Here is a 23,420-nt window from a genome sequence, read left to right as displayed (position 1 = left end):
GAAAAAGGTCTTTTTCCGACTTTTTCCAAGAGTAAAATAACTATCGCCATGTTAAAAGAGTTTAACATAGCGTTTAAAAAAAGCAAAAAGCATTCGCTTAGCTTTTAACTTTGTTGCGCTTATAACTCCTTTTAACTAGTTAGTGTATTATTAGTAGACAATGGCGAATCCCTCGCGATCTCCGCATATTGCTATATTAAATGGGTTTAACATAACAGTTTATATTAAACAAAGTAACGGAGTGCAAGCTATGCTTATTTGTGTCTGTCTTGTAAGCTGTTTCCATTTAACATAAATATACAGTAAAGCGAACAGGAGATCTTTGGCAAGCCCGCTGCTTTTGCCCACAGCTGCCCGTTTGCCCACAACTCTGATGTACTCAATAGGCATGCTCGCCACATACCAGAGTACAGTGAAGGTTAGCATGAGCAGGTATTCATTTTTTAAGGGCATGTCAGATTATAATAAATAACTTCATTTTTTGGTGTTATCCTCTTATTAACCATAATAATGTCCCTGGTTAACCAGGGTAACCACCGGACCAAAACCATGGTTATTTTACTTACCCCCTTGGACAGGCGGGTTTAATAGCCATTCAAAGGAGTATTATATTTCTGTTGACTAAATTAATTGGGTTGTCTGTCAGGGACAGAAAGAGAAGTAATGTGTAGAAAAGTTTCATGTCATCATGAAGTGTGTTGTAATCATTCACAGGGAACAAAAGTGATACATATACAGAGATAAAGACAAAATCTGTATAATTAAAATGGTTTATCTTTTTCCAACTGCACAAGGGAATAAAGGTTTATTTTTATCACACCAGAGTGCTGGTTTATTGTTTTTATGTGAAATATGTTTCCTTTATGCAAGTGGAATTAGATACTAGTCTGTGTGATACTTTTGCTTGATTTTATAATATATTAGATGCAGGAGTTGGGATAACCATAAAAACACTTTCTGGGGATTGGATGATGTTAATAGAAGGCTTCCTGTAGTTCACCTAACCCATTAAAGTAAGATTCATTCTACCTTTATCATGATAGACCATTTTCAAAACTGATTCTGCTGCTAACCATTGCTCTGACACTCTCCACCCAGGCCCCACCAACACATAGCTTGTGTGTGATTATTTCTGTGTGGGTGTGACTGCATCCATGTAAATAAATACACATGCACAGCAGCTTTTCAGTGTAGAGTTGCCAGTACTGTTGGAGAAAACCAGAATCACAATTATATGCAGGCATGTACCACTGAAATGTACTAATATCAGCAGGAACTAAGAGGGGCACATAGCACAGCATAACTGTGTATGTCTGTTTTATAATTCATGGAATTTGATGTCCAAGTGAATTACAAATGAGCATTAGTGTGCAGGAGTGGACAGTGAGTATAAATAAACACTATTCAGAAACACTGAATTGGTTAAAGTAGCAATGGTAGCAATTAATTGTATGGCAGCACACAAGTTTAAGTTGTAAGGTATTTTACAAGTTGTGTAGTTGCAGTCATACAGTCCAGAGATTTTCTTGATACAGTCTTGGCCAAGATTCCCTCCCAATAAAGTTGTATACCATGACTCTTATCATGGCGGGTACTTCTGTGATTAAATCAAAAAATGTTAGAACACTTAAATTTAGTATGGACACCCTTACCTCAATGTTTCAGGTGGTATTGCAGGACATTCAACACAAAACTGTGTGCAGTAGCCAGAAGCAGACAGTAACAGTGGCAGAGGAAAACTTGTTTCAAAATGAGTCTGAGGTGAGCTTGCTTAGGAGAACTGTAGCAGCTCATTCTAAGTATATCCAAGACATACAAACTTTCTCAGTCAAATTGGAAAAAAGGATGGATGATATTGAAAACTGTGCCAAGAAGAACACTCTAAGATTGATAGGTTTGCCTGAAGGAATAGAAGGAGAAGAGCCAACCAGATTCATAACCTCTGAACTGGAGAAGCTGACTGGAGCAAGCGGCTGGTTGGTAATAGAGTGGGCTCACATGATTACACTGCAGGTGAGAAATCCAAATATAGCCTATCAATTGATTACAAAATATATGGATTATAATAGTCGAAAAAAGATATTGCAGTGGCATAGAGAAGTTGGTGTATACTTGATAATCAATGACTGCAAGATGATGGTAATGTTAGCTTTATATCTTAAAATAAAAGCTTTTATGTAATAGTAAGCTTCTAATATGGAAATCAGTAAGTTTATCCTCCACTATTCTCTAATGGAAAATTAGCTAGAAATATATGGGTCTACTTAAAAATATCTAAACGGCATAATATCAACACTCAAATGAGCAACAGTCAAAATATCTAAACTGCAAAATATCAACAAAAATCAAAGTTATACTGGGAAGGGCATATGCACATTCCCCACTGTTACCTTGCAGTTGTTATATATAATTAGCAGGAAGTATGGTGGTGCATGGGGCCTTGCCCCCTGTAAAAACTTTGAAAAAATGTGAGAAAATCTAACCATATAAAAAAACATTGAAAAATCTGAGAATACTGAATCACATTTTGTCAATGTTTTTGTAGGAAGAAATGCTCTCCTCTACACCTCTCACACCCCCTGCTAATTATATTTACCAACTCTGAGGTTGTACACCAGTGGTGAATGTTCATAAACCCTTCCCCAGTATAGCTCTGATTTTGTCGATATTTTTGTTTAGATATTTTGCAGTTTAGATATTTTGACTGTTCATCATTTGACTGCCAGTATTATACTGTAAAGATCATTTGACGTTCACCCTCATATAAATGTGTGTATCTGTATTTTATATATCTATATATATATATATATATATATATATATATATATATATATATTGAGAGAGAGAGAGATAATTTTTATTCTACCTTATAAAGATGGAATCTTTTATAAAATAGATGCATCAGTAAGATGGGAATGCAAAAAAAATAATAGTCTATTGGCAACATAATTTTTTTGACTATAACAATCATGAATTATTAAATTACTTAATAAATATTTTGAAACCTTTATGGTTAGATAATACCAGTGTAACAAGATCATGTGTTGGAAAATTTATGAAAATGCTTAAAATGCATGTATTTCAAAATGATTCCAATTTTGTATAACTTAATCCCTACTGTGTGGCTAAAGCAAGTTATTCTGGAATTGTTTTCACTTTCCTTTCCCTATAATACTTCTGCAGTCATGCAAACAATTCAAATATTTGTTCTTGTGTGCCATATTTGGTTCATTCATTTAACATTCCATATCCTCAGTTATTTTTACACAGCTTATCAAAGAAAGGATGTTACGTCTTTTCCTTTTAATACAGTGTTTTCCTTTTAAAGCAATCCTCCATCCATCTCATATTCCTTCTATATAGCTTGCATTTCCTGATAAACATGCTCTATCTAAATTACTACCAATTTCTACATGTGAATGTTGTTTTATCTCTAAAACAATCCTCTTTTCTGGCTTCTAATTCTTCTCTTCACTATCCTCATTACCTCACCATGTTCTCTTTTTATGCTGCCCACTACAAAGACAGTCATTTAATAATCTCATGTTACTGTGTTCTCTCCATAGTCCATCCATGCTATGCATGGTAATATAGTTCAATCTATGCTAATCAAAACCTTCAGAAATTTTCCAGTGATATTTTGTTTAGGATGCAGCATTAGTGGTCTATGATTTGAATAAACCTCTTGTGTTCATGTTTTATATTTTACAACAAATATGCTCATTGAATGATAACAGCTTTGAGTTCTCTTTTTTATTTGTGTAGCTCTTTCTCCTCTAGCTACTGAGACATTTCAATATTGTTTGTCAGACTCCTTGTATCCATATCATCCCTTTTTAAATGTGCATTAATATCCCCTCAACACATGGGGTTTGAAAGCAACACATGATGTTATACTTTTGTAAACAATGCCCCTATGTTCTTGATTGTAAAGGGGTATACATGTTTATCAACCTAATATATCTGTTTCATTTCCACTGACTGCAATCGAAGTCCACACAGTTCAACCATAAACACATGTAAAATCATTTTGTTTACCTGATATCATAATTAAAAGGCATGTATACTCCAATTCTCCAAAAGACCAAATAATTGCACATTGGAACTCTTTCTCTAGCATTCCAAAATCATACATTTTGTAAACCTATGTCAGTTTCATCTTGTTCCATTCAAAAATGCATTTCTTTTATCAGAAACATATATATATATATATATATATATATATATATATATATATATATTCAGAAATATGGCGATTGGTGGTAGTATTAATAGGCCGAAAACGGTAAGCAGTTTCTTTAAATCATCTTTGTGTATATGAATGAAAGAAGGGAAAATATATATTTGCCAGAAATGACCACACACGTAGTGTACTGTATAAGGGGAGTATTTATATCTTGAGGCTTTTTTTTTAAATTTTTTTTTTCAAAACTCAAGCCAAGCGCGCCTTAAAAAAAGTCTTACTGTCGTATACCAGTACCTTATAAAAGCGATACTCCCTTGGTATACGTAACAATAATGTACGTCATAACGTAGTCAGTGATGCTTGTTTAGATTCTCCGCCTCTTTTTAAAAAGTAATTTGCGTTTATTCTCATAGGTTCATACTAGGCTATCTGCCCTAGGGCATTTATAAGCCTAGCCAGAGTGTGTGTGGCTTTCACCACCCCTTAGGATGAGAATACTATACCCATTAGTTTGCTGTGCCTCTGTCCAGCAGTGATACAGAGATGATTCCCGGGGTAAACCTACGATCTCCCATCCACTCGTCAAGATTTCTCTTGAACAGAGTCAGTGAGGGGCTCTGCCTCACATGGACTGGGATTCTGTTCCATAGTGTAGGGAGTCTCTGGGTGATGAATCTGTCCCTCCAGCACGTCCTATTTATATCCGTGTTGAGGTTTAAGTGTCTTGCTCTCGTGGCTCTGGTGGATTTGGATTTTTTGAGGTGGGGCATGTCCATTAATTCCGGGTTGGACATGGCCTTGTATGTCAGGCACAGATCACCTCTGAGCAGACGGTATGCGACTGAATAGAGCTGGAGTTTCTTCAGTCGGGCATCGTATGACATATGTTTGAGCCCCTTTATCCTTTTGGCGAGGAACTTTTGGGGTCTTTCCAACTGCTGCAGGTGTCGGGTAAGCTACATTCCGAATGGGGCGTTGTACTCAATCATTGGTCTGATAAGTGAAGAGTACAGGGTACAATGACCTCTCCTGATCTGGATGTGAATCCCTTCATGATCAGGTGGGCAATGTAGAAGGTCTTCCTAACCACTTTGGCAATGTGAGTGTCAAAAGAGAGGGTACTGTCAACTTGGGTCCCCAGGTCCCTGATAACTTCTTCCGTGTTTAATGGATTACCACCTATGTGGTAATTAGGGGTTACCTTGTTTTTCCCAAAGGGTATGACTATACATTTTTTGGCATTTAGCTTAAGGCCATGGCTCTGGCACCAGTTATCCATTTCTATGAGACCTTTCTGGAGGATGTCTGTGTCTGATGGAGTGTCAATTATGGTGCCCAGTTTGCAGTCATCTGCAAATTTTGTCAGCCACAATCCCCTATGTTTGCCTGCACTTCAGAAAAATAAATGCCGAACAAGAGGGGCCCAGGACTGAGCCCTGTGGGACACCGCTCGTGACCGGCTTAGAGTCTGACATGGCACCAGCAACTCTAACCCTATGTGTTCTGTCCTTGAGCCAGTTTGCAACCCATCTTGTGACATATGGGTTTACATCTAAGCTGGTGAGCTTTTCTATGATGCCCGAGTGGGGTATTGTGTCGAATGCTTTTGCTAGGTCAAGGTAGGCTGTGTGAACTGCCTTACCCTCATCAATGGCCTTAGTGACTGTTTCAAAAGTCGACCAAGTTCAAGAGGCAGGATCTGCCCTTGACAAAGCCAAATTGGGTAGGATCCAGTGTCTGTAGGTCCCCAATGTCTTTATTTATGAGTTCCATTATGATCCTCTCCATAGCTTTGCAGACAAGGCTCGTCAAGCTTATGGGGCGGTAATTTCCAGGGTCCGTAGAAGCACCGCCTTTGTGGAGTGGGACCACAGTTGCCGTCGCCATTCTTTGGGTGCGTATCCTGTAGTAAGGCTAAGATTAAACAGCAGCCTTATGTGTGGGTTTAGTTCCTCATTGAGTTCGTGTAGCACACAGCCGGGGACACCGTCCGGTCCCATTGATGCTGTGTTTTTGCTTTAGAGAGAGCAGCTCTCACCTGGGCATCTGAGATGTTTGTGAGGCTAGACTCTGGTGGGATAGATATTTCTCCTTTGGGGGAGGGAGGAGAAATTTGCACTGAACCTGTCTGCCAGTATGTTGGCAATGTCTGTGGGTTCAGTGATTTTTTATCATTTTGGACTAATTCTGAGCATATCTGGGAGTTTCCACCCAGGTTTCTAACATAGCTAAAGAAGGCTTTGTGATTGTCTTTTGTGTCATTAGCGATTTTTTCTCAAAGTTGGCCTTGGATGATTTTATGAGTGATCGTAGTTTTTGCTAGTATTGATCAGAGATGCCTTCCCATTTAGGGATTTTGGTCTGTCATGTAGTAGCTTTCTCCTCTTGTTGTAGAGTTTGTTTATGGCTGGAGTCCACCAGACCGGTGCCTGCCTTTGGTGGAAAAGGTCTTGATTTTATTAGGGATTGCTTGATCCATACATTCCTGGAGGTGCTCGTAGAAGGCATTTGTAAGGGTTTCAGCAGCGTGGGTTGTGGTTTCCACTGGCTCGGGGCCTTGAAGGATACCACTCCAGTCTTAAGAAGTGTGAAGTTTGCTTTTGAGAAGTTCTTCACTGTGGTCTTTTGCTGGGGTGGGGCGGGATGTGGATCTCCAGTGAGATTAATTTATGGTCTGATCTCACCAATGAGGGATATACTTCGGTGTGGAGCATTTTGTCCCCATGTTTGTGATGATCAGGTCTAGTATATTTTCTCCTCTTGTGGGAATGGTGACTAGTTGTTCCATAGCATTTGAGTTTATGAACTCAAGGAACCTTTGGGCTAGGGTGTTGGGGCTTGAGTAATGTTCCCAGTCTATGTTTGGGTAGTTGAAGTCACCCAATATGATGGTGTTTGGAGAGACATTTATACTCTCCAGTGTCTTCAGGAAGGCTGTGTGGGTTTCCTGAGTTTGAGAAGGTGGTCTGTAGCATGTTACAAACTGTAGGGCAGTTTTACCTATGGTTAATTGCACCTGGATGGTCTCCGATGCTTCGTGCGTTGCCACTAACCTGGAGGTGTGGGTATCCTTTATGAATATGGATACTCCCCGTCCTTTTGTAGTTCGGTCTGGATTTTGGCGCCGGAACGCATGATATGAGGTATAACCTGATAGTACTGGGGTGCTCTCAGGAGCCTTGAACCAGGTTTCAGTCACAGCACAAACATCGATGTTCTCCATACTGAGGAGGGCTTCGAGGGCGTGCATCTTGAGGTTTAGACTTCTGGCATTGAGCAGTATTACCCTAAGTTTTTCTCCATTTTTGTTTTCTAGGGCGGTAGGTTTATCATTTGAGCCTTGCCTAAAAAAGGCACTATGGGGGTGGCAAGAGCCTTTGCCAATATCCGGAAGCCCAGGGGTGACAAGTGCAAGCCGTCCCTTGCAAAGCAGCGTGGCTTGTCAAGCATGTCATCCCAGGCAGACAGACATTGGATCCCCTTAGAATGACACCAGTAATTAAGCCAATTATTAAAGCTGATCATTTTGTCTCTGTATTGTGGCATCATTCTTGGTGAGGGTAGGATACTGCTCAGGGTCAGGGTCATACCGGCCTGGGCTACATAATCTGAGAGCTCCTCTATGTCTCTTTTCATGTAGTCCAGGGAGGTACGTCTCAGGTCGTTCACACCGGCATGGACAATGACTGAGTCATACTTGTACTTGCTGTGGAGTGACCTGAGTGCTTGTGTTATGTGGCGGATTCTAGCGCCTGACAGGCAGCTAACTGTGATCTTTTCCTTGTTCAGTCTGGTGAGTGGGACATCAGTGTGTCTGACTATGGAGTCACCTATAACAAGTGTGTCTGGCATTGTGTTTGGCCTTAAGGGCTGTGACTGTTTAGCACACTGACTTTGAGAACTATGTGTTGCATGTCTTATGTCTTGAGGTGGCAGTTGCTTGGGTGTCTGCTTTGGAGGCCTCTGTAGTTTTGGTAGATTTTTGATCAGTGCCTCCGAGTATGTCTTTGTGTGTTTATGTGTTTGTTTTGCAGTTGTGATAGTTCTATGTGAAACTGGGTTTGTGGTGTGCGTGGTTTCCTTCTCCTCCTGTCTGGTCTTGCCAGTCCTGAGTTGAGAGAGCTCAGCCTCCAGTTTGGCTATATAGTTGCATCTCTCACATGTATTTGTGTTTTGTGGGAGAAGGAGTGGGTTGTCTGTGTACATGAGGCAATTGTAACATTGCCTCAAAATGCCCAGATTCACCAGCTGAACAGGAGAGGACGCTAGCAACTGACCCTTCGACATGCTAGAAAAGTGAAAAAGTTTGCTGTGTAACTGAGTCAGAAGGGACCTATAGGGAAATGGGTACTCAAGGGGATTCTAGGCTAATGTAGTACTTTGTTTAGTATACAAGTACTTTACCTATATAAAAATGCTTTAGGAGCAAGTGCTGAGCTATTGAGATAGAGAATAGACTGTTTAGATTGCAAGTAGAGAAGTTCTAAGGGAAAAATTGAAGAGCAGACTTTACGGAGCCAGAAATAGTTTAACCTTGTTTAACCGGCGCTGCCCGATGGTGCTCTATGGGAACTCCGCGCTAAAGCGGGCTTTATAGCAGGGGGTTGAAAAGACCTAGGAATTGACCCAAAATGGCCAATAGACTACAAGTTTCTGGCTGGAACCACTGCTCTAGGGACAAATAGGCTGCTCAGTGCTCCCCACTCCCACTGGTGAACAAAGAAGCTTCCCTTTATCCAATTAAGGATATGGAATAGCACAGGAACCAAGCCAAAGCCCAGAGATCAGCAAACTCTGAAGACTGGACTATTCTAGTTCAGTAAGGTGGGAAAACAAGATTTTATTTTATTTTATTTTTTTTTTACAGAAAACAGAGGAAAAACAGACAGTAAATGCTATAAATGCTTTTAAACGGCTAGCACACTTGAGTGTGTTAGCCTACAGGTAAAATTAAGCAACAAATAACTTTTTTAAAAGTGCAAAACAGTTAATCAACACAAAAACAGTTTAAATAGAATGCAGAGCTGTATAAACAGGCGAAAATGCAGTCGCTAGCAGTAAATAATCAAAAAGCCAGAAAAAAATACTTAAATCAGGAAAAAGTCACTCTTTTGCTCTCTGCTGCTTGTAGAACTCTGCAGGACACCACTTGGAGCTGTGCTGAGTTGAATACAAGCTAAAAGCGCTAAAGCGGGCTTTATTACAGGGGCTGAAAAGAGCTAGGAATTGACCCAAAATGGCCAATAGACTACAAGTTTCTGGCTGGAACCACTCCTCTAGGGACAAACAGGCCGCTCAGTGATCCCCACTCCCACTGGTGAACAAAGACGCTTCCTTTTATCCAAGTAAGGATATGGAATAGCACAGGAACCAAGACAAAGCCCAGAGGTCAGCAAACTCTGAAGACTGGACTATTCTAGTTCAGTAAGGCGGGAAAACAAGATTTTTTTTTTTGTTTTTTCTTTTTGCAGAAAACAGAAGAAAAACAGACAGTAAATGCTATAAATGCTTTTAAATGGCTAGCGCACTTGAGTGTGTTAGCCTACAAGTAAAATTAAGCAACAAATAACTTTTTTAAAAGTGCAAAACAGTTAATCAACATAAAAACAGTTTAAATAGAATGCAGAGCTGTATAAACAGGCGAAAAAGCAGTCGCTAAGCAGTAAATAATCAAAAAGCCAGAAAAAATACTTAAATCAGGAAAAAGTCACTCTTTTGCTCTCTGCTGCTTGTAGAACTCTGCAGTACACCACGAGGAGCTGTGCTGAGTTGAATACAAGCGAAAAAGTGCGCTAAAGCGGGCTTTATTACAGGGGGCTGAAAAGAGCTAGGAATTGACCCAAAATGGCCAATAGACTACAAGTTTCTGGCTGGAAACCACTCCTCTAGGGACAAATAGACCGCTCAGTGCTCCCCACTCCCACTGGTGAACAAAGACGCTTCCTTTTATCCAAATAAGGATATGGAATAGCACAGGAACCAAGACAAAGCCCAGAGATCAGCAAACTCTGAAGACTGGACTATTCTAGTTCAGTAAGGCGGGAAAACAAGATTTTTTTTTCTTTCTTTTTTTGCAGAAAACAGAGGAAAAACAGACAATAAATGCTTTTAAGCGGCTAGCGCACTTGAGTGTGTTAGCCTACAGGTAAAATTAAGCAAAAACTAACTTTTTAAAAGTGCAAAACAGTTAACCAACACAAAAACAGTTTAAATAGAATGCAGAGCTGTATAAACAGGCTAAAATGCAGTCGCTAAGCAGTAAATAATCAAAAAAACAGAAAAAAAATACTTAAATCAGTTATAGCAAATACAGTTATAACAAATGCTCTGAAATATACTGTATATTTCCAAAATGTTTGAGAAGGACAGTCAGAACACAAGAAGGTTCAGGCGAAAGAGAAAAAAAAAAGTTTTGTTTTACTTTTTGAAAGGGAAAAAGGAGGAACAGAAGGCCTAATCAAATGTTCTCTCTGTATTAAGCAGAATGAGCTAATGACACTAGACTGGGAGGTGTGTCACAGTAGGGGCGGCCAACTGCAAAGCCACCAAGTATAAGAGCAAGACACCAACAGGGAGGAGGGTGGGACAAAATAGCCTACAAGACAGCAAGCACTACAGAGACAAATGAAAGTTTTTAAACAGATAAGGATTTGTGAAGATACTGAATAGACAAAGTGCTTTATATATATTAAATTGTAAAACAGTAATCTGTAAAAATAATCAAAAAATCAAGATGATACTTATATTTTGTAGCTCAGCTGCAGTCACAACTTCTCTAGTCTGCACTGTGTGCAAAAGACAGAAACTTTTTTTTTTTTTACAAGAACACAAAAGAACCAGCCCCCACTAGCCAAGAGATAATTACACAGAGGAGATGTTTCAGTTTACACAATAGCCTACCAGACAGCAAGCACTAGAGACAAATGAAAGTTTTTAAACAGATAAGGATTTGTGAAGATACTGAATAGACAAAGTGCTTTATATATATTAAATTGTAAAACAGTAATCTGTAAAATAATCAAAAAATCAAGATGATACTTATATTTTGTAGCTCAGCTGCAGTCACAACTTCTCTAGTCTGCACTGTGTGCAAAAGACAGAAACTTTTTTTTTTTTTTTTACAAGAACACAAAAGAACCAGCCCCCACTAGCCAAGAGATAATTACACAGAGGAGATGTTTCAGTTTACACAATAGCCTACCAGACAGCAAGCACTAGAGACAAATGAAAGTTTTTAAACAGATAAGGATTTGTGAAGATACTGAATAGACAAAGTGCTTTATATATATTAAATTGTAAAAACAGTAATCTGTAAAAATAATCAAAAAAATCAAGATGATACTTATATTTTGTAGCTCAACTGCAGTCACAACTTCTCTAGTCTGCACTGTGTGCAAAAGACAGATACTTTTTTTTTTTTTTTTTTTTTTACAAGAACACAAAAGAACCAGCCCCCACTACAAGGTTTATATTTCTACAATATAGGGTGTAAAAATTCCTTTTTGCCTTAGTTGGGCTGTGGGCATAACCTCTCTGTTCTTAACCGATTTTTAGAGACGTCCCTGCCCTATTAACTGTTATTTTCAGGGACGTCCCTGACTGTGATTCAGATTATAGGTCTGGCCTTTGTTATCCCTCTTAAAATGGTGATTATAGGAAAAAAGGTTGTGATATGCACTTAATAAATAATGATAATAATTAGAATTATAGATTTTTTTTAGTTTGCAACATTTATAGTCACATTTTCTTATTCTGTTGATGGCTCAATTTAATGCAGCTAATATTTTAAGTGTCTCTCAATCTCTTAGCACAAGAAATCTGGGCTAACACAATGGGGGACAAAGGCCCACAAATAGGAACATTTTTTAAATATTGCTCTTACAAACTTAGAAAATTTTTAGAGTAACAGATTTTACATTAGTATGAATTTTCTGAAATATATTAAGTCTGAATCTCAAATGTCTGTTATTTTCTGACTTTTGCATTCAAAGATTTGGCAATCATTTGCCCAAAAAAAAAAAAAAAAAAAATCACAATTTTATGAATAACAACCTAAAAATATAAGGCAAAAATTTGGACATTCTGCAAAAATATGTACAGTTGAGAAGTCTGCCTCTGGTTGTCCCTGATTTATTTTTGGATTTTTCCCTGATTTAGTTGAGAGGTTGCTTAGTTTATGACTACAGTAGTTTCCTATATTAATGTATAGTTGCATTACAGAGCGGTCATATTCCCTCAACCTCTTTTCTCAAAAATTGGGGAAAAAGCACTAAAAGAAGGGATGTATTACCAGTATTAATTGACAAAATTATTAGAATGAGTATCTTTATTAATATGCAGTTTGTAGTGAATTCTGGAACTGTAATTCATGGAATCGGGAAGAAAAAATTATCAATTTCAACAATTGGCTAAGCTTCTGGTGTCATTCAAAGGGGATCCAGTGTCCGTCAGCCTGGGACGACATGCTCGACAAGCCACATTGCTTTGCAAGAAACTGCTTGCACCTGTCACCCTTAGGCTTTCGAATACTGGCCAAGACTCTTGCTGCCCCCATAGTGCCTTTTTTAGGCAAGGCTCAAAAGTCAAACCCACCTCTGTAAACAGCACAATTAACAAAAAACTGAGGGTTATGCTACTCAACGCCAGGAGTTTAAATCTCAAAATGCATGCGCTCGAAGCACTCCTCACTATGGAGAACATCGGCATCTGTGCAGTAACTGAAACCTGGTTCAAGGCTCCAAAGAGCACCCCAGCACTACCGGGCTACAACTCATACCACACATTTCGGCCACAGAACACGGACCGAAGCACAAAAGGAGGGGGTGTATCCATATTCATCAAGGATACCTACATCTCCAGGTTAGTGGCGCAGCATGATACCTCTGAGATCATCAATGTGCAACTAACATCGGGCAAATCTGCAGTGCAAATTGTGGCCTGCTACAGATCACCTTCCATAACCCAGAACCACCACTCCACCTTTCTGGAGACACTAGAAAACATGAAGGTCCTACCGAACACCCTGATATTGTGCATTTTCAATTACCCTACCATTCACTGGGAAAACTACTCGAGTACAAATTCCCAGGCCCAGCGCTTCCTGGAATTCATCAACTCAAATGCCCTGGATCAGCTGGTAAACCCCCCTACCAGAGGTGAAAACATATTGGACCTAGTCATCACCAAAATGGGTGACAGGTGTTCCACACCAGAGGTCAACCTGTCACTGGTTAGATCAGACCATAAACTAATCACTCTGGATGTCCACACCCCACCACCAGCCCCAACTAAGGAAACCACAGTAAAAAACTTTTCTAAGGCAAACTTCACCTTACTTAAGACAGAGGTGGTAAGTTTCACAGCCCCCACGCTAAAGGATAACGCTGCCCAAGATGCAGAAACCTTTACAGATGCACTCTGTGAGCACCTATAAGGATGCATGGATCGTGCCATCCCAAGCAAAATCAAGACTCACTCCTCTAAGAGAAGGAAACCAGTTTGGATGGACCCCTGCAATAAAGGAGGAAACTAATTCAGAAAAAAAGCAAATCCCAATAAGGAAAGACATCCCTGTTCAGTATCAGTAAAAAACTAAGGTCCCTCATGAAATCATCCAAGACTAACTTCGAGAGAAAAATAGCCAAGGATTCAAAAGATAACCACAAAGCCTTCTTTAGCTATGTTAAGAATCTAAGTGGCAACTTGCAGATATGCACTGAACTAGTGCAAAATAGCACAAAATATACTGAACCTACTGATCTTGCCAACATCCTGGCAGATAGATTCAGTGCAAACTTCACCCCCTCTCACCTCCAAAAGGGCCCACAATAGTACCGGAAAAGTGTAGTGTCCCATAAATCACAGACGCACAGGTGAAAACAGCCCTTTCAATAGCCAAAAACAGAGTATCAATGGGACCAGATGGTGTCCCAGGCTGCGTCTTGCACGAACTACAGAATGAACTAACCCCCCACTTAAACACGCTGTTCAGCCTCAGCCTCTCCACAGGTTACATGCCCATAGAATGGTGCACAGCAACGGTTATTCCTCTCCACAAAGGAGAAGCCACAACTGACCCTGGTAACTATTGTCCCATAAGCCTGACTAGCCTGGTCTGCAAGGCTATGGAGCGCATCATCATGGAACTCATTAACAAAGACATTGGGAACCTCCAAACACTTGACCCGACCCAGTTCAGCTTTAAGGGCAGATCATGCCTACTAAACCTGGATGACTACTTTGAGAGTCACCAAGGCCGTGGGAGGGAAAGGTGGTTTACACGCCTACTTTGACCTCGCCAAGGCTTTCACACCATTCCCCACTCGGTATTACAGAAAAACACACCAGCCTGAACATAAGCCCCTACGTCATGAGATGGGTTGCCAACTGGCTTACAGACAAAACTCACATGGTAAGAATAGCGAGCTCCAGGTCCAACTCTAAACCAGTCACAAGTGGTGTCCCGCAGGGCTCGGTCCTGGGACCCCTACTGTTCGGCATATACTTCTCAGAAGTACAGGCAAACACAGGAGGACTATGGCTAACCAAGTTCGCCGATGACTGCAAACTGGGAGCCATAACTGACTCTCCAGCTGACACGGACATCCTCCAAAAGGGCCTTACTGAGACGGACACTTGGTGTCAAAGTCATGGCCTCAAGCTAAATGCCAAAAAATGCATAGTCATCCCGTTTGGGAAAAACAAAACACCCACAAATTATCACATAGGTGGCAGCCCCCTTAATACAGAAGAGGTAATAAGAGATCTGGGGACCCAGGTAGATAGTAATCTCTCTTTTGACAATCATTTTGCCAAAGTAGTTAGGAAATCCTTCTTTGTGGCCCATCTAATTACTAAATGGTTCGCATCTAGAAAAAGAGGTTAAAGTGCCTTTCTACTCGTCACTCATTAGACCCATCATAGAGTACAATGCCCCATTTGGGATGTACCTCACAAGACACTTCCAACAGCTGGAAAGACCACAAAAGTACCTCACCAAGAGGATTACTGGCCTCAAACATATGTCCTATGCAGCCCGACTGAAAAAACTCCGGCTGTACTCAGTGGCATGTTGCTTACTTAGAGGTGATCTCTGCCTGACTTACAAAGCCATGTCCAACTCAGAATTGATGGACATACTCCACCTAAAGAAATCCAAGTCACTGCGAGCCGCGCACTCTACTGAGATGAACCTCGCCACAGCAATAAATAGAACATGCTGGAGGGGATAGATTCTTGTCACAGAGACTCCCCCATGCTTTGGAACAAAATTCCAAATTACATCAGGCAGACCCCCTCACTAACACTCTTCAAAAGAAACCTTGACGAGTGGATGGGTAACAGAAAATACACCCCTGGGATAACTTCATTGGCTCTGCTTGACAGAGGATCAGTTAATTAATCAATGGGGCGGCGAAAGCCAACACACTCTGGCTAGGCTTATAAATGCCCTCGGGCAGATAGCGTAGTACCTACCTATATATATATATATATATATATATATATATATATATATATATATATATATACACCTCTAGTATGTATTGCTCTATCTATAGATATATAGACAGCTGTATCTATGCATTATCTTGGACCAAAATGGTAGCACTAAGCACAAAACCACAATGCTCTTCTTACATGCAGAAATAGAATGCATGTTATTTTCCCCCATAAATGGAAGACTTTCCTTTTAGTATTCTGGCTTAGTATTATTCCTCAGGTTATGTTAATTACACAAATGTTGTCTAAAGTTTTTTCATTCACATAAGATGAAGTCCAGTTATAAAGTAAATAAATGTATTTATTAAAAAAAAAATGAGAAAACTAAAGTAACTGAAGTCATCCAGAGAACCTTTTTCAGGTACTTCTCTCACTATGCAATGGAAGACATCGAGCTCTAATAATCATATATATGAATAACATAATATTGCTAAAAAAATCAACAAAGATTGATTAAGTGCAATTAACAGCCAAGACAATTTATAAATTGCAACATATTATAAAAGAGAAAGCACTGTACAATTCCAGTAGAAAAGGGAGTGAACAAAAAAGTGACAAAATTCAGGAAAGATAATCTACGTTAGTACTGCATTTTGGGTAATGAAGTTTTAAGCACTTATATACATCTCATATAGCCTATGATTGCCCAACACTCCAATAGCTCACTCTCTTCATAAGTACCTTGATGAGTAACTTCATGAAAGTCAAAAGTGCTTCAGTTTCCTGGTACGAGGAAATTAAATTTTGCCATGTGTATTTTTACATTTAAAACCAAACCCAATACCAAGTACACAGTTGGTATTTATAAGCTATTATTTAAAATGTGATCTCTCCAGCATAGTTGTATGCATTAATAAAGTACATTTATTGCTTTTGTCCATCAATATCTTATGAACTTCATTATCTTTTTATTTTTACATTGAAATAGCACCTAGAATTGTCTAATATGAAGTCAAGCCTAAGCATTCAGTAATGTTCTTCCTGTGTTTACATCTTCCAGTATGATTTTTAAAATTCTACACGGAGCCGGTTCTCTTCATCCGGTTAGTAAAAACTAATCTAATTTGTACATATTAAACATTTATGCATTCTAAAAAGTAAACAGGTCACTTATGTCATAGTATGGTTCATAAGTCTTTCACATAATTTAGATTTGTAAAGTAATGCTGACAAATCAACCTGTTAATGATGATGAGTATTTAGTTAGTCCCAGATGCAAAATAAGATTTGTCCAATAAAAGATATGTCTGTAATGTGTTTAGTTTTCTAATAACCATCAATAATTAGTTACTCAACAAATATGAACAGTGGTTGATATTAATTCAAACATATTCCTAACGATGTTAATCAGGTAATATTGTTCAAGGAGAACACATTTGTTCCATGTATAGACAGCTAGAAATTATTATCTTACATTTGTACATGGATTGTACAACTCTATTATCTTTTGATATATGGTAATCAGGCATGAGCAAGCTTGCGTCTTAACAGTGTCCTCAGAAATTCTGCTAATGGATGAAATTTCTGTTATTAAGAAAAATGAAACCATTGGTATAAAAGATTTTCTCAGAATCCATAATCTACCTTGGAATATAACCAAATAGATATGTGTGGATAACAAACATTCAGGATGGATCAGGAAATCCTGATGTAATTGTGAACATGCACTTACTTCAAGTAGAGCCTGACCTACTGGGCAATACCATAGTGTTAAGGTGTCTATGCTTCCCTCTCAATGACATGTACAAAACACTACACATTTATGAAGAGGACTCTACAATTACTAAGCAAACCACTGTTTATTCTAAACAGTATGAAATGATTCAGAAAAAGTACACAAATAGCTGTATAATAACTGCTACTGAAACAATGTTACATTTCATAAATTATGATACATTTCTCCTTGGGTTTGGTCCATTGAAATGACACCTAAGATGTGTACAAGTAACAAAGGCTCATGGCACTTCGTCTAGTGTCGTATCTAGCAGGTAGGGTAGCAAAGGATGTTTTTCAATTTAGTGAAATGTAAGCAAACAAATAGTGGCCTCTTAAATAAAATAGCCAGATCAATAGCAGCTGCATGAGCTGTTGCATAAAAAAGAGGACATCCCCATCTATTCTAGAACTGTCAAGCTATACAAGTTTGAACAAAACTTATTTATCACCTATTAAATGTAAGAAAATTGTATAGGCATGTGATGTGTTTATACTAGTCCAAATCATTCAGTGGAGGGCGAGTCAAGAAACTACACTGAAACTATCAATGATGAAAGCATCTATGCAGATTAAAAAAATAAAACAAGTTTCTAGATGAAGTGCTTTACACCAAAAATTATTTATGGATGTTCAGGTGTCCTAGTGTCTGTGCTGCTTAAGTAAACTGTTTGATTTTGACTTTCTTTCTTACATATCTAGATTTGTTTTACAAAAAATATCTCTAATTCTGAATAAACTTTATATGCTTAAGTACTGGAAGTTTTCACTTTCTAATAGTTACAATGCTATCATACAAAAGTCATTCACCAGAATGCAGACCTTGCAAGAGCAGAAACAATGCATCTAAGTTCATCAAACTATTCCATTGTCACTGAATGTAGAGAGAGTAAGAAACCAATCTTTGGTTTTTATAACTACATGTTAAAATATACAAAGATTTGGTCACTTCTACTACATCTGTAAAATTGGAATGGGTATTAATACTTTGCCTGGACTTTTTTCTTAGAAGTTAGAAAAAATGGGTATTTTAAATGAAAGGTCATATCTCTAGGCTCTTCACAGAGCATGTTTTGTACTGTAAAATAATTACAAAGATAAGAGACAATAGATGGCATTCCAGATTGATGTTAGTCAATAGAAAAGACAAATGAGAAATGCAGTGTTTTGTAAGAAAAAAAAATAAGGACATAAACAAACAAGGTCAGAAACAATGATTACAGGGATAGAGAATTAAATTTTAACATACTATAAATAGACTCAGTGGTACAGGGGTGGCGTTGTTACCTCACAGCAAGAGGTTCTCCCGTTCGATTCTCGGCTTGGCTTGGGAGTACCTTCTGTGTGGAGTCTGCATGTCCTCCCCGCAGTTGGGTAGCGTTCGAAAGACATGCGTGCATAAATGGGCGTGCCTTCGTTGAAGGTTGGGCGTTGAGCTGGCACCTCGGCGTTTCGTAAAAATCTACTGCCAATCATTAGCAGACCGGAGTTCCACTGTGGTGACCCCTTACCGGAAAAAAGCCAAAAGACAAACAACAACAACAACATAAACATACTATAAATAGAATGACTGTTTCATATAAATATGCACAAGTTGTTATTGATCATCTACTTAAACTAGTTCGGATACTGTTGTTATATAACACGTCATGGAATCAAGAGCAAAAAGTATAATATTTGTATGGAAATGCTTTTAAGTTAAAGTCCCTACTGAACACTTTGCTTCAGCTAGGTGCAAAACCTAAACCCTGAAAACTGAAATGTGTAATGAAAAACATCAAGCAAATATAATGTTGATTAACTGACTGGAGAAGAACTTGACAAGTGCCTCAGCAAATATGTTGACAGGTTGGGTTTTGTAATAGTAACCACCGGTTAAGAAAAATACATGCTCATGCTTGCTTTTACAGATAAATTTCAAATTATCACAACTTAAAGTTCAAGAATAAATACACAAAAATACTGAGAAGAATAGATTGGGTCAAGGTCATATAACTCCTTCTTAAATAAGATAATTCAGTCAAATCTTAACTTTTGCTAAGATACCTACCTTAGCTCACAATTCAGCATAAAAACAGACAGTATATTTCTATCAGCAGAAAACAAGAAGGTTTTTACTATGCATTTTTATGAACTCTGGATGTTTATTTTCCTTCCATAAAAACAAAACTCAAGAATCATTTCACAGTGCAATGTCACATACAAATAAACATTATTCACCTTTTACTCAGGAAATGGGGAATGGTATCTTACCTTTTCATCATCTTTTGTGAAAGGGGCACCTCCAGGGTCTTTATTTATAGCCTGAGCAACACCTATAATTTCTCCATCACTGTTTCGTATGGGCATGCATAGCAATGATTTTGTCTTGTAGCCAGTCAGTTTATCAATTTCATCACTAAATCGACGATCCTGTAAAAAAAGGTCAGTGAATTGTTACTTTGTTTAGTCACTATTGTTTTCTGCTGCTGAGCTAATAACTCAAAAGTTACTGAACCATTCTTCAAATTCTTAAGTTCAAAAGGGGATTAACCCTGACAGAACTAGGCTAAATATATATGGAGGCAGATCTTTACATATGTAAGTGTATATATTTTTTACTTTTCCATGCATATATCTGCCTCTTCTAAAATACAAATTATAGCTGAAGCTTCAATGTAAAACATGCAATATATATGGACAAAGACCAAATCAACACCTAAATTACAGATTTTTGTGAAGTTTATATGTTGAGTGTTACAATAAGCTTTGTATGAAACAATGTGTAATAACATATAAGCATTTGTCATACCCTTAATGCATTTGATTTTAGGTTAAATCAATACCTTAAATCATATAAAAAAGTCAGTGGTGCAAGGGAAATCCTTCAATTTAACTATGCATGTGTTGTAGTGTAGAAGTCACTAAATACATGGTGTTAGCACTGCTACTGAAAAGTTACTTTATGCATTAGCTTTATGTAATCATAATCCTGCCGGTGGGATGTTACTCTTAGTCTCAGATTCCTATTTGTATGGATTTGTTTCTCAGAACAGAACATTAATGTTTCTATAGCTGTTATTCTCTTATTTATCAAGCAGATGAGTATGTGTTGTCTGTTCTATGCCTGGTTACATGTACTTTCTGTATGTGTTTTTACTGTATTCCAGGAACATTGCTAAAAAAATTATTATTTTTTTTTAAGGTTGAATTAGTCCTGATGCAAGATTGTCAAAAATATAATAATGCTTATAATATCAAGCAAACAAAAGGCTGACTTTTTCATTATATAACAAATAAACACAGATGAACAACAAAACAAGTGGCACTGTAATTAAAATAAAATAATTAATGATTACTGTCATCAATAAGAGTATTGAGTGTAGTATAATTCTAGGTACAAGGGGGACAAAAATGCAAATATAACTCACAGCTTTACTTCACTTAACCTAGGATACAGAAAGGCTCCCTACGATGTAAAAGCTTAAATTCAGAAGATGTTCACATTGTGTTAAGCCCTTCTGATTCTGAGATTGCACTACCACTGAGGTTTTTCCCTCATGGATTCTTAGAATGCAGTGTGGTCCTGAAGCCCAGGGGAGTGGCTAATGCTAATAAGCCATGTGGTTTCCCCAGGAAGTGTTCATGGGTTAAGAGAATCACTCAGTCAAGTAAAATTTTACACTAGGAGAAAAACCACAATAAAAATGCAGCAGATGGCCATTCACACCTGTGATGCTGTGGGGCGGGTTGTCAGAGTGTGTGCATGTGTGTGTGTGTGTGTGTGTGTGTGTGTGTGTGTGTGTGTGTGTGTGTGTGTGTGTATGTGAGTGGACTTTAATAAATGGCTCAGTTTCTAGTGTCATTCTAAGGGACTGCAATGTTTATCAGCATGGAAAGACATGGCTAACAGACCACGGTATTTTGCCAGGGATGGTCTGCACTTCCTCCCTCTAAGTTTTCCAATATTAACTAAAACATTGTCCTCCCTCATAGTGCCTTTTTTAGGCAATGCCAAACTGAAAGTACTTCCAACATAGCAAATCAAAACCAAGAAAAAGTAAAGATATTGCTGCTCAATACTAGTAGTCAAACAAAAAACACAGTTAGACCATCTACTACACAGACTGGGACTAAAGGTGGAGGTGTCTCAATTTACATCAGAAATAAATATAACAATGCACTTGTGATTTTCCATGCTTAAATCACCATAGGCAAAATCCAATACCACTTGCTAGCAAACTATAGGTCCCCCTCTGTGGCCCAGAAAACCATACCATCTAATTAAACTTATTGGAAACTCTCACCATCCAACCCAATACCATGTTCATGTGCTACTTTAATTACCCCACTATTAACTGGGCATAATGTATGACATCACATATACAGGCACAGAGATTATTGGATTTTGTAAACACAAATTCCATGGAACAGATTGTCAATACACCAATCAGGGGTACAAACATATTGGCTCTGGCTCACATTAATATGGGAGAGTGCTGCGCACTCCCTAGTGTAATGTCTTGTCTGGTAAGGTCAGACCACAGAATAGTCTCCTTTAAAGTAAAAATAAAACCAGAAACCCCATCTAACCCTGGAATATTCAGAAACTGCTCTAAGGCTAATGTTCTGCTATTAAGGGATAACCTGGCAAATTTTCAAGCCCCCATAATCCCTAAAAGTACTGCTGCCTATGCAGAGCTGTTCACAGAAACCCTATACAAGCATGCTAATAGCTGCATAGAGGCAGCTGTACCTGCCAGGAAGAAGTACAGAATTAAATAAAAAATCAAGCCACTCTGGTAACTTACAACATCAATACGCTGTATAACAGAATGCAGAAAATCATGGCAAAAATTAGGAGGTGCAACACCTAGCAGGATTAAAGCACTCTCATCACACTAAACAAACAACTCAGAGGACAACTAAACAACTCAGAGGACAACTAAGGTCTAACAAAGAGAAATGTGAGGTAAGTGTGCCCTCCCAATCCAAGGACAACAATAAGGCAGTCTTTAGCTATGTCTGCAACCTCAAAGGCAATGCACAATTGTGTGCAGAGCTCATTGTAAATGGAACCACTTATACTAAGCCAGAAGATATAGCAAAACTATTGCCCAACAAATTTAGCCCTCTTTCCCCCTCAATTTTCCCTCAGGAAACACCAAATATAACTCCCCTGCCTAATACTGGGAAACAGGTACTTAATGCTCTCTGTAAGGCCAAAATACTGTATCAGTGGGCTTTGTCATTATCCCAGGATGCCTTCTAAATTGCATGAAACATGACCTATCAGGCCCTCTGGAATTGCTTTTAATCTCTAGCTTCCAAACAGGCTTCAAGCCTCATAAGTGCAGAACAGCAACAGTTGTCCCACTGCACAAAGGTGGGTCATCTATAGACCACAGAAACTACACACCCATAAGTCTCACTAGTCTCATATGCAAAGCCATGGAAATAATTATCATGGAAAAGATTAATAATGACATAGGAAACCTCCATACACTGGACCTAACACAATTTTGTTTCATCAAAGGCAGGTCATGCCTACTCAACCTGGTGGACTTCTATGAGAAGGTCACCAAAGCAATGGATGAAGGCAAAATGGTTCACACTTGACCTTGCCATGCATTTGATACAATACCTCACTCAGGCATTGTTGACAAATTCAAGAGGTTAGGTACAAACCTTTATGTCATCCAGTAGACAGTCAGCTGGCTCACAGATAGGACCTAGGAAGTTAGAATTGGGGAGTCCACCTTTAAGAAAAGGACAGTCACAAGCAGTGTCACTTAGGGATCAGTGCTGGAGCCACTCCTTTTTGACATTCATTTCTTTGAAGTCAAGGCCAATGTCAATGGCCTTTAGCTTACTAAAGTTGTAGAGGATTGCAAATTAGGAACTGTCATCGAATCCACTACTGACACAAATGTTCTCTAGGAAGGGCTGACACAGATGAACAATTGGTGTCAGAGCCATGGACTAAAACTAAATGCCAAGAAATGCATAATAGTATCCTTCAGGAAGTAATCCACCCCTGATA

General features: G+C 38.6%; 1 protein-coding gene across 1 annotated transcript in view; it reads right to left on the bottom strand.

Moving 5' to 3' along the window:
* PDE11A (phosphodiesterase 11A) overlaps positions 1 to 23,420 on the bottom strand; it is a 3,012,459-nt gene that overhangs the window by 2,275,488 nt on the left and 713,551 nt on the right. The window contains exon 2 of the mRNA XM_044075310.1: positions 19,652 to 19,810. Within this exon, the coding sequence (XP_043931245.1) occupies positions 19,652 to 19,810 (159 nt within the window). The remainder of the gene's footprint in view (positions 1 to 19,651; positions 19,811 to 23,420) is intronic.

This window comes from Protopterus annectens, chromosome 6.part0 (assembly GCF_019279795.1).
Source record: "Protopterus annectens isolate FY-2018-M chromosome 6.part0, PAN1.0, whole genome shotgun sequence".
Taxonomy (NCBI): domain Eukaryota; kingdom Metazoa; phylum Chordata; order Ceratodontiformes; family Protopteridae; genus Protopterus; species Protopterus annectens.
This window is presented reverse-complemented; position numbering and strand designations above follow the sequence as displayed.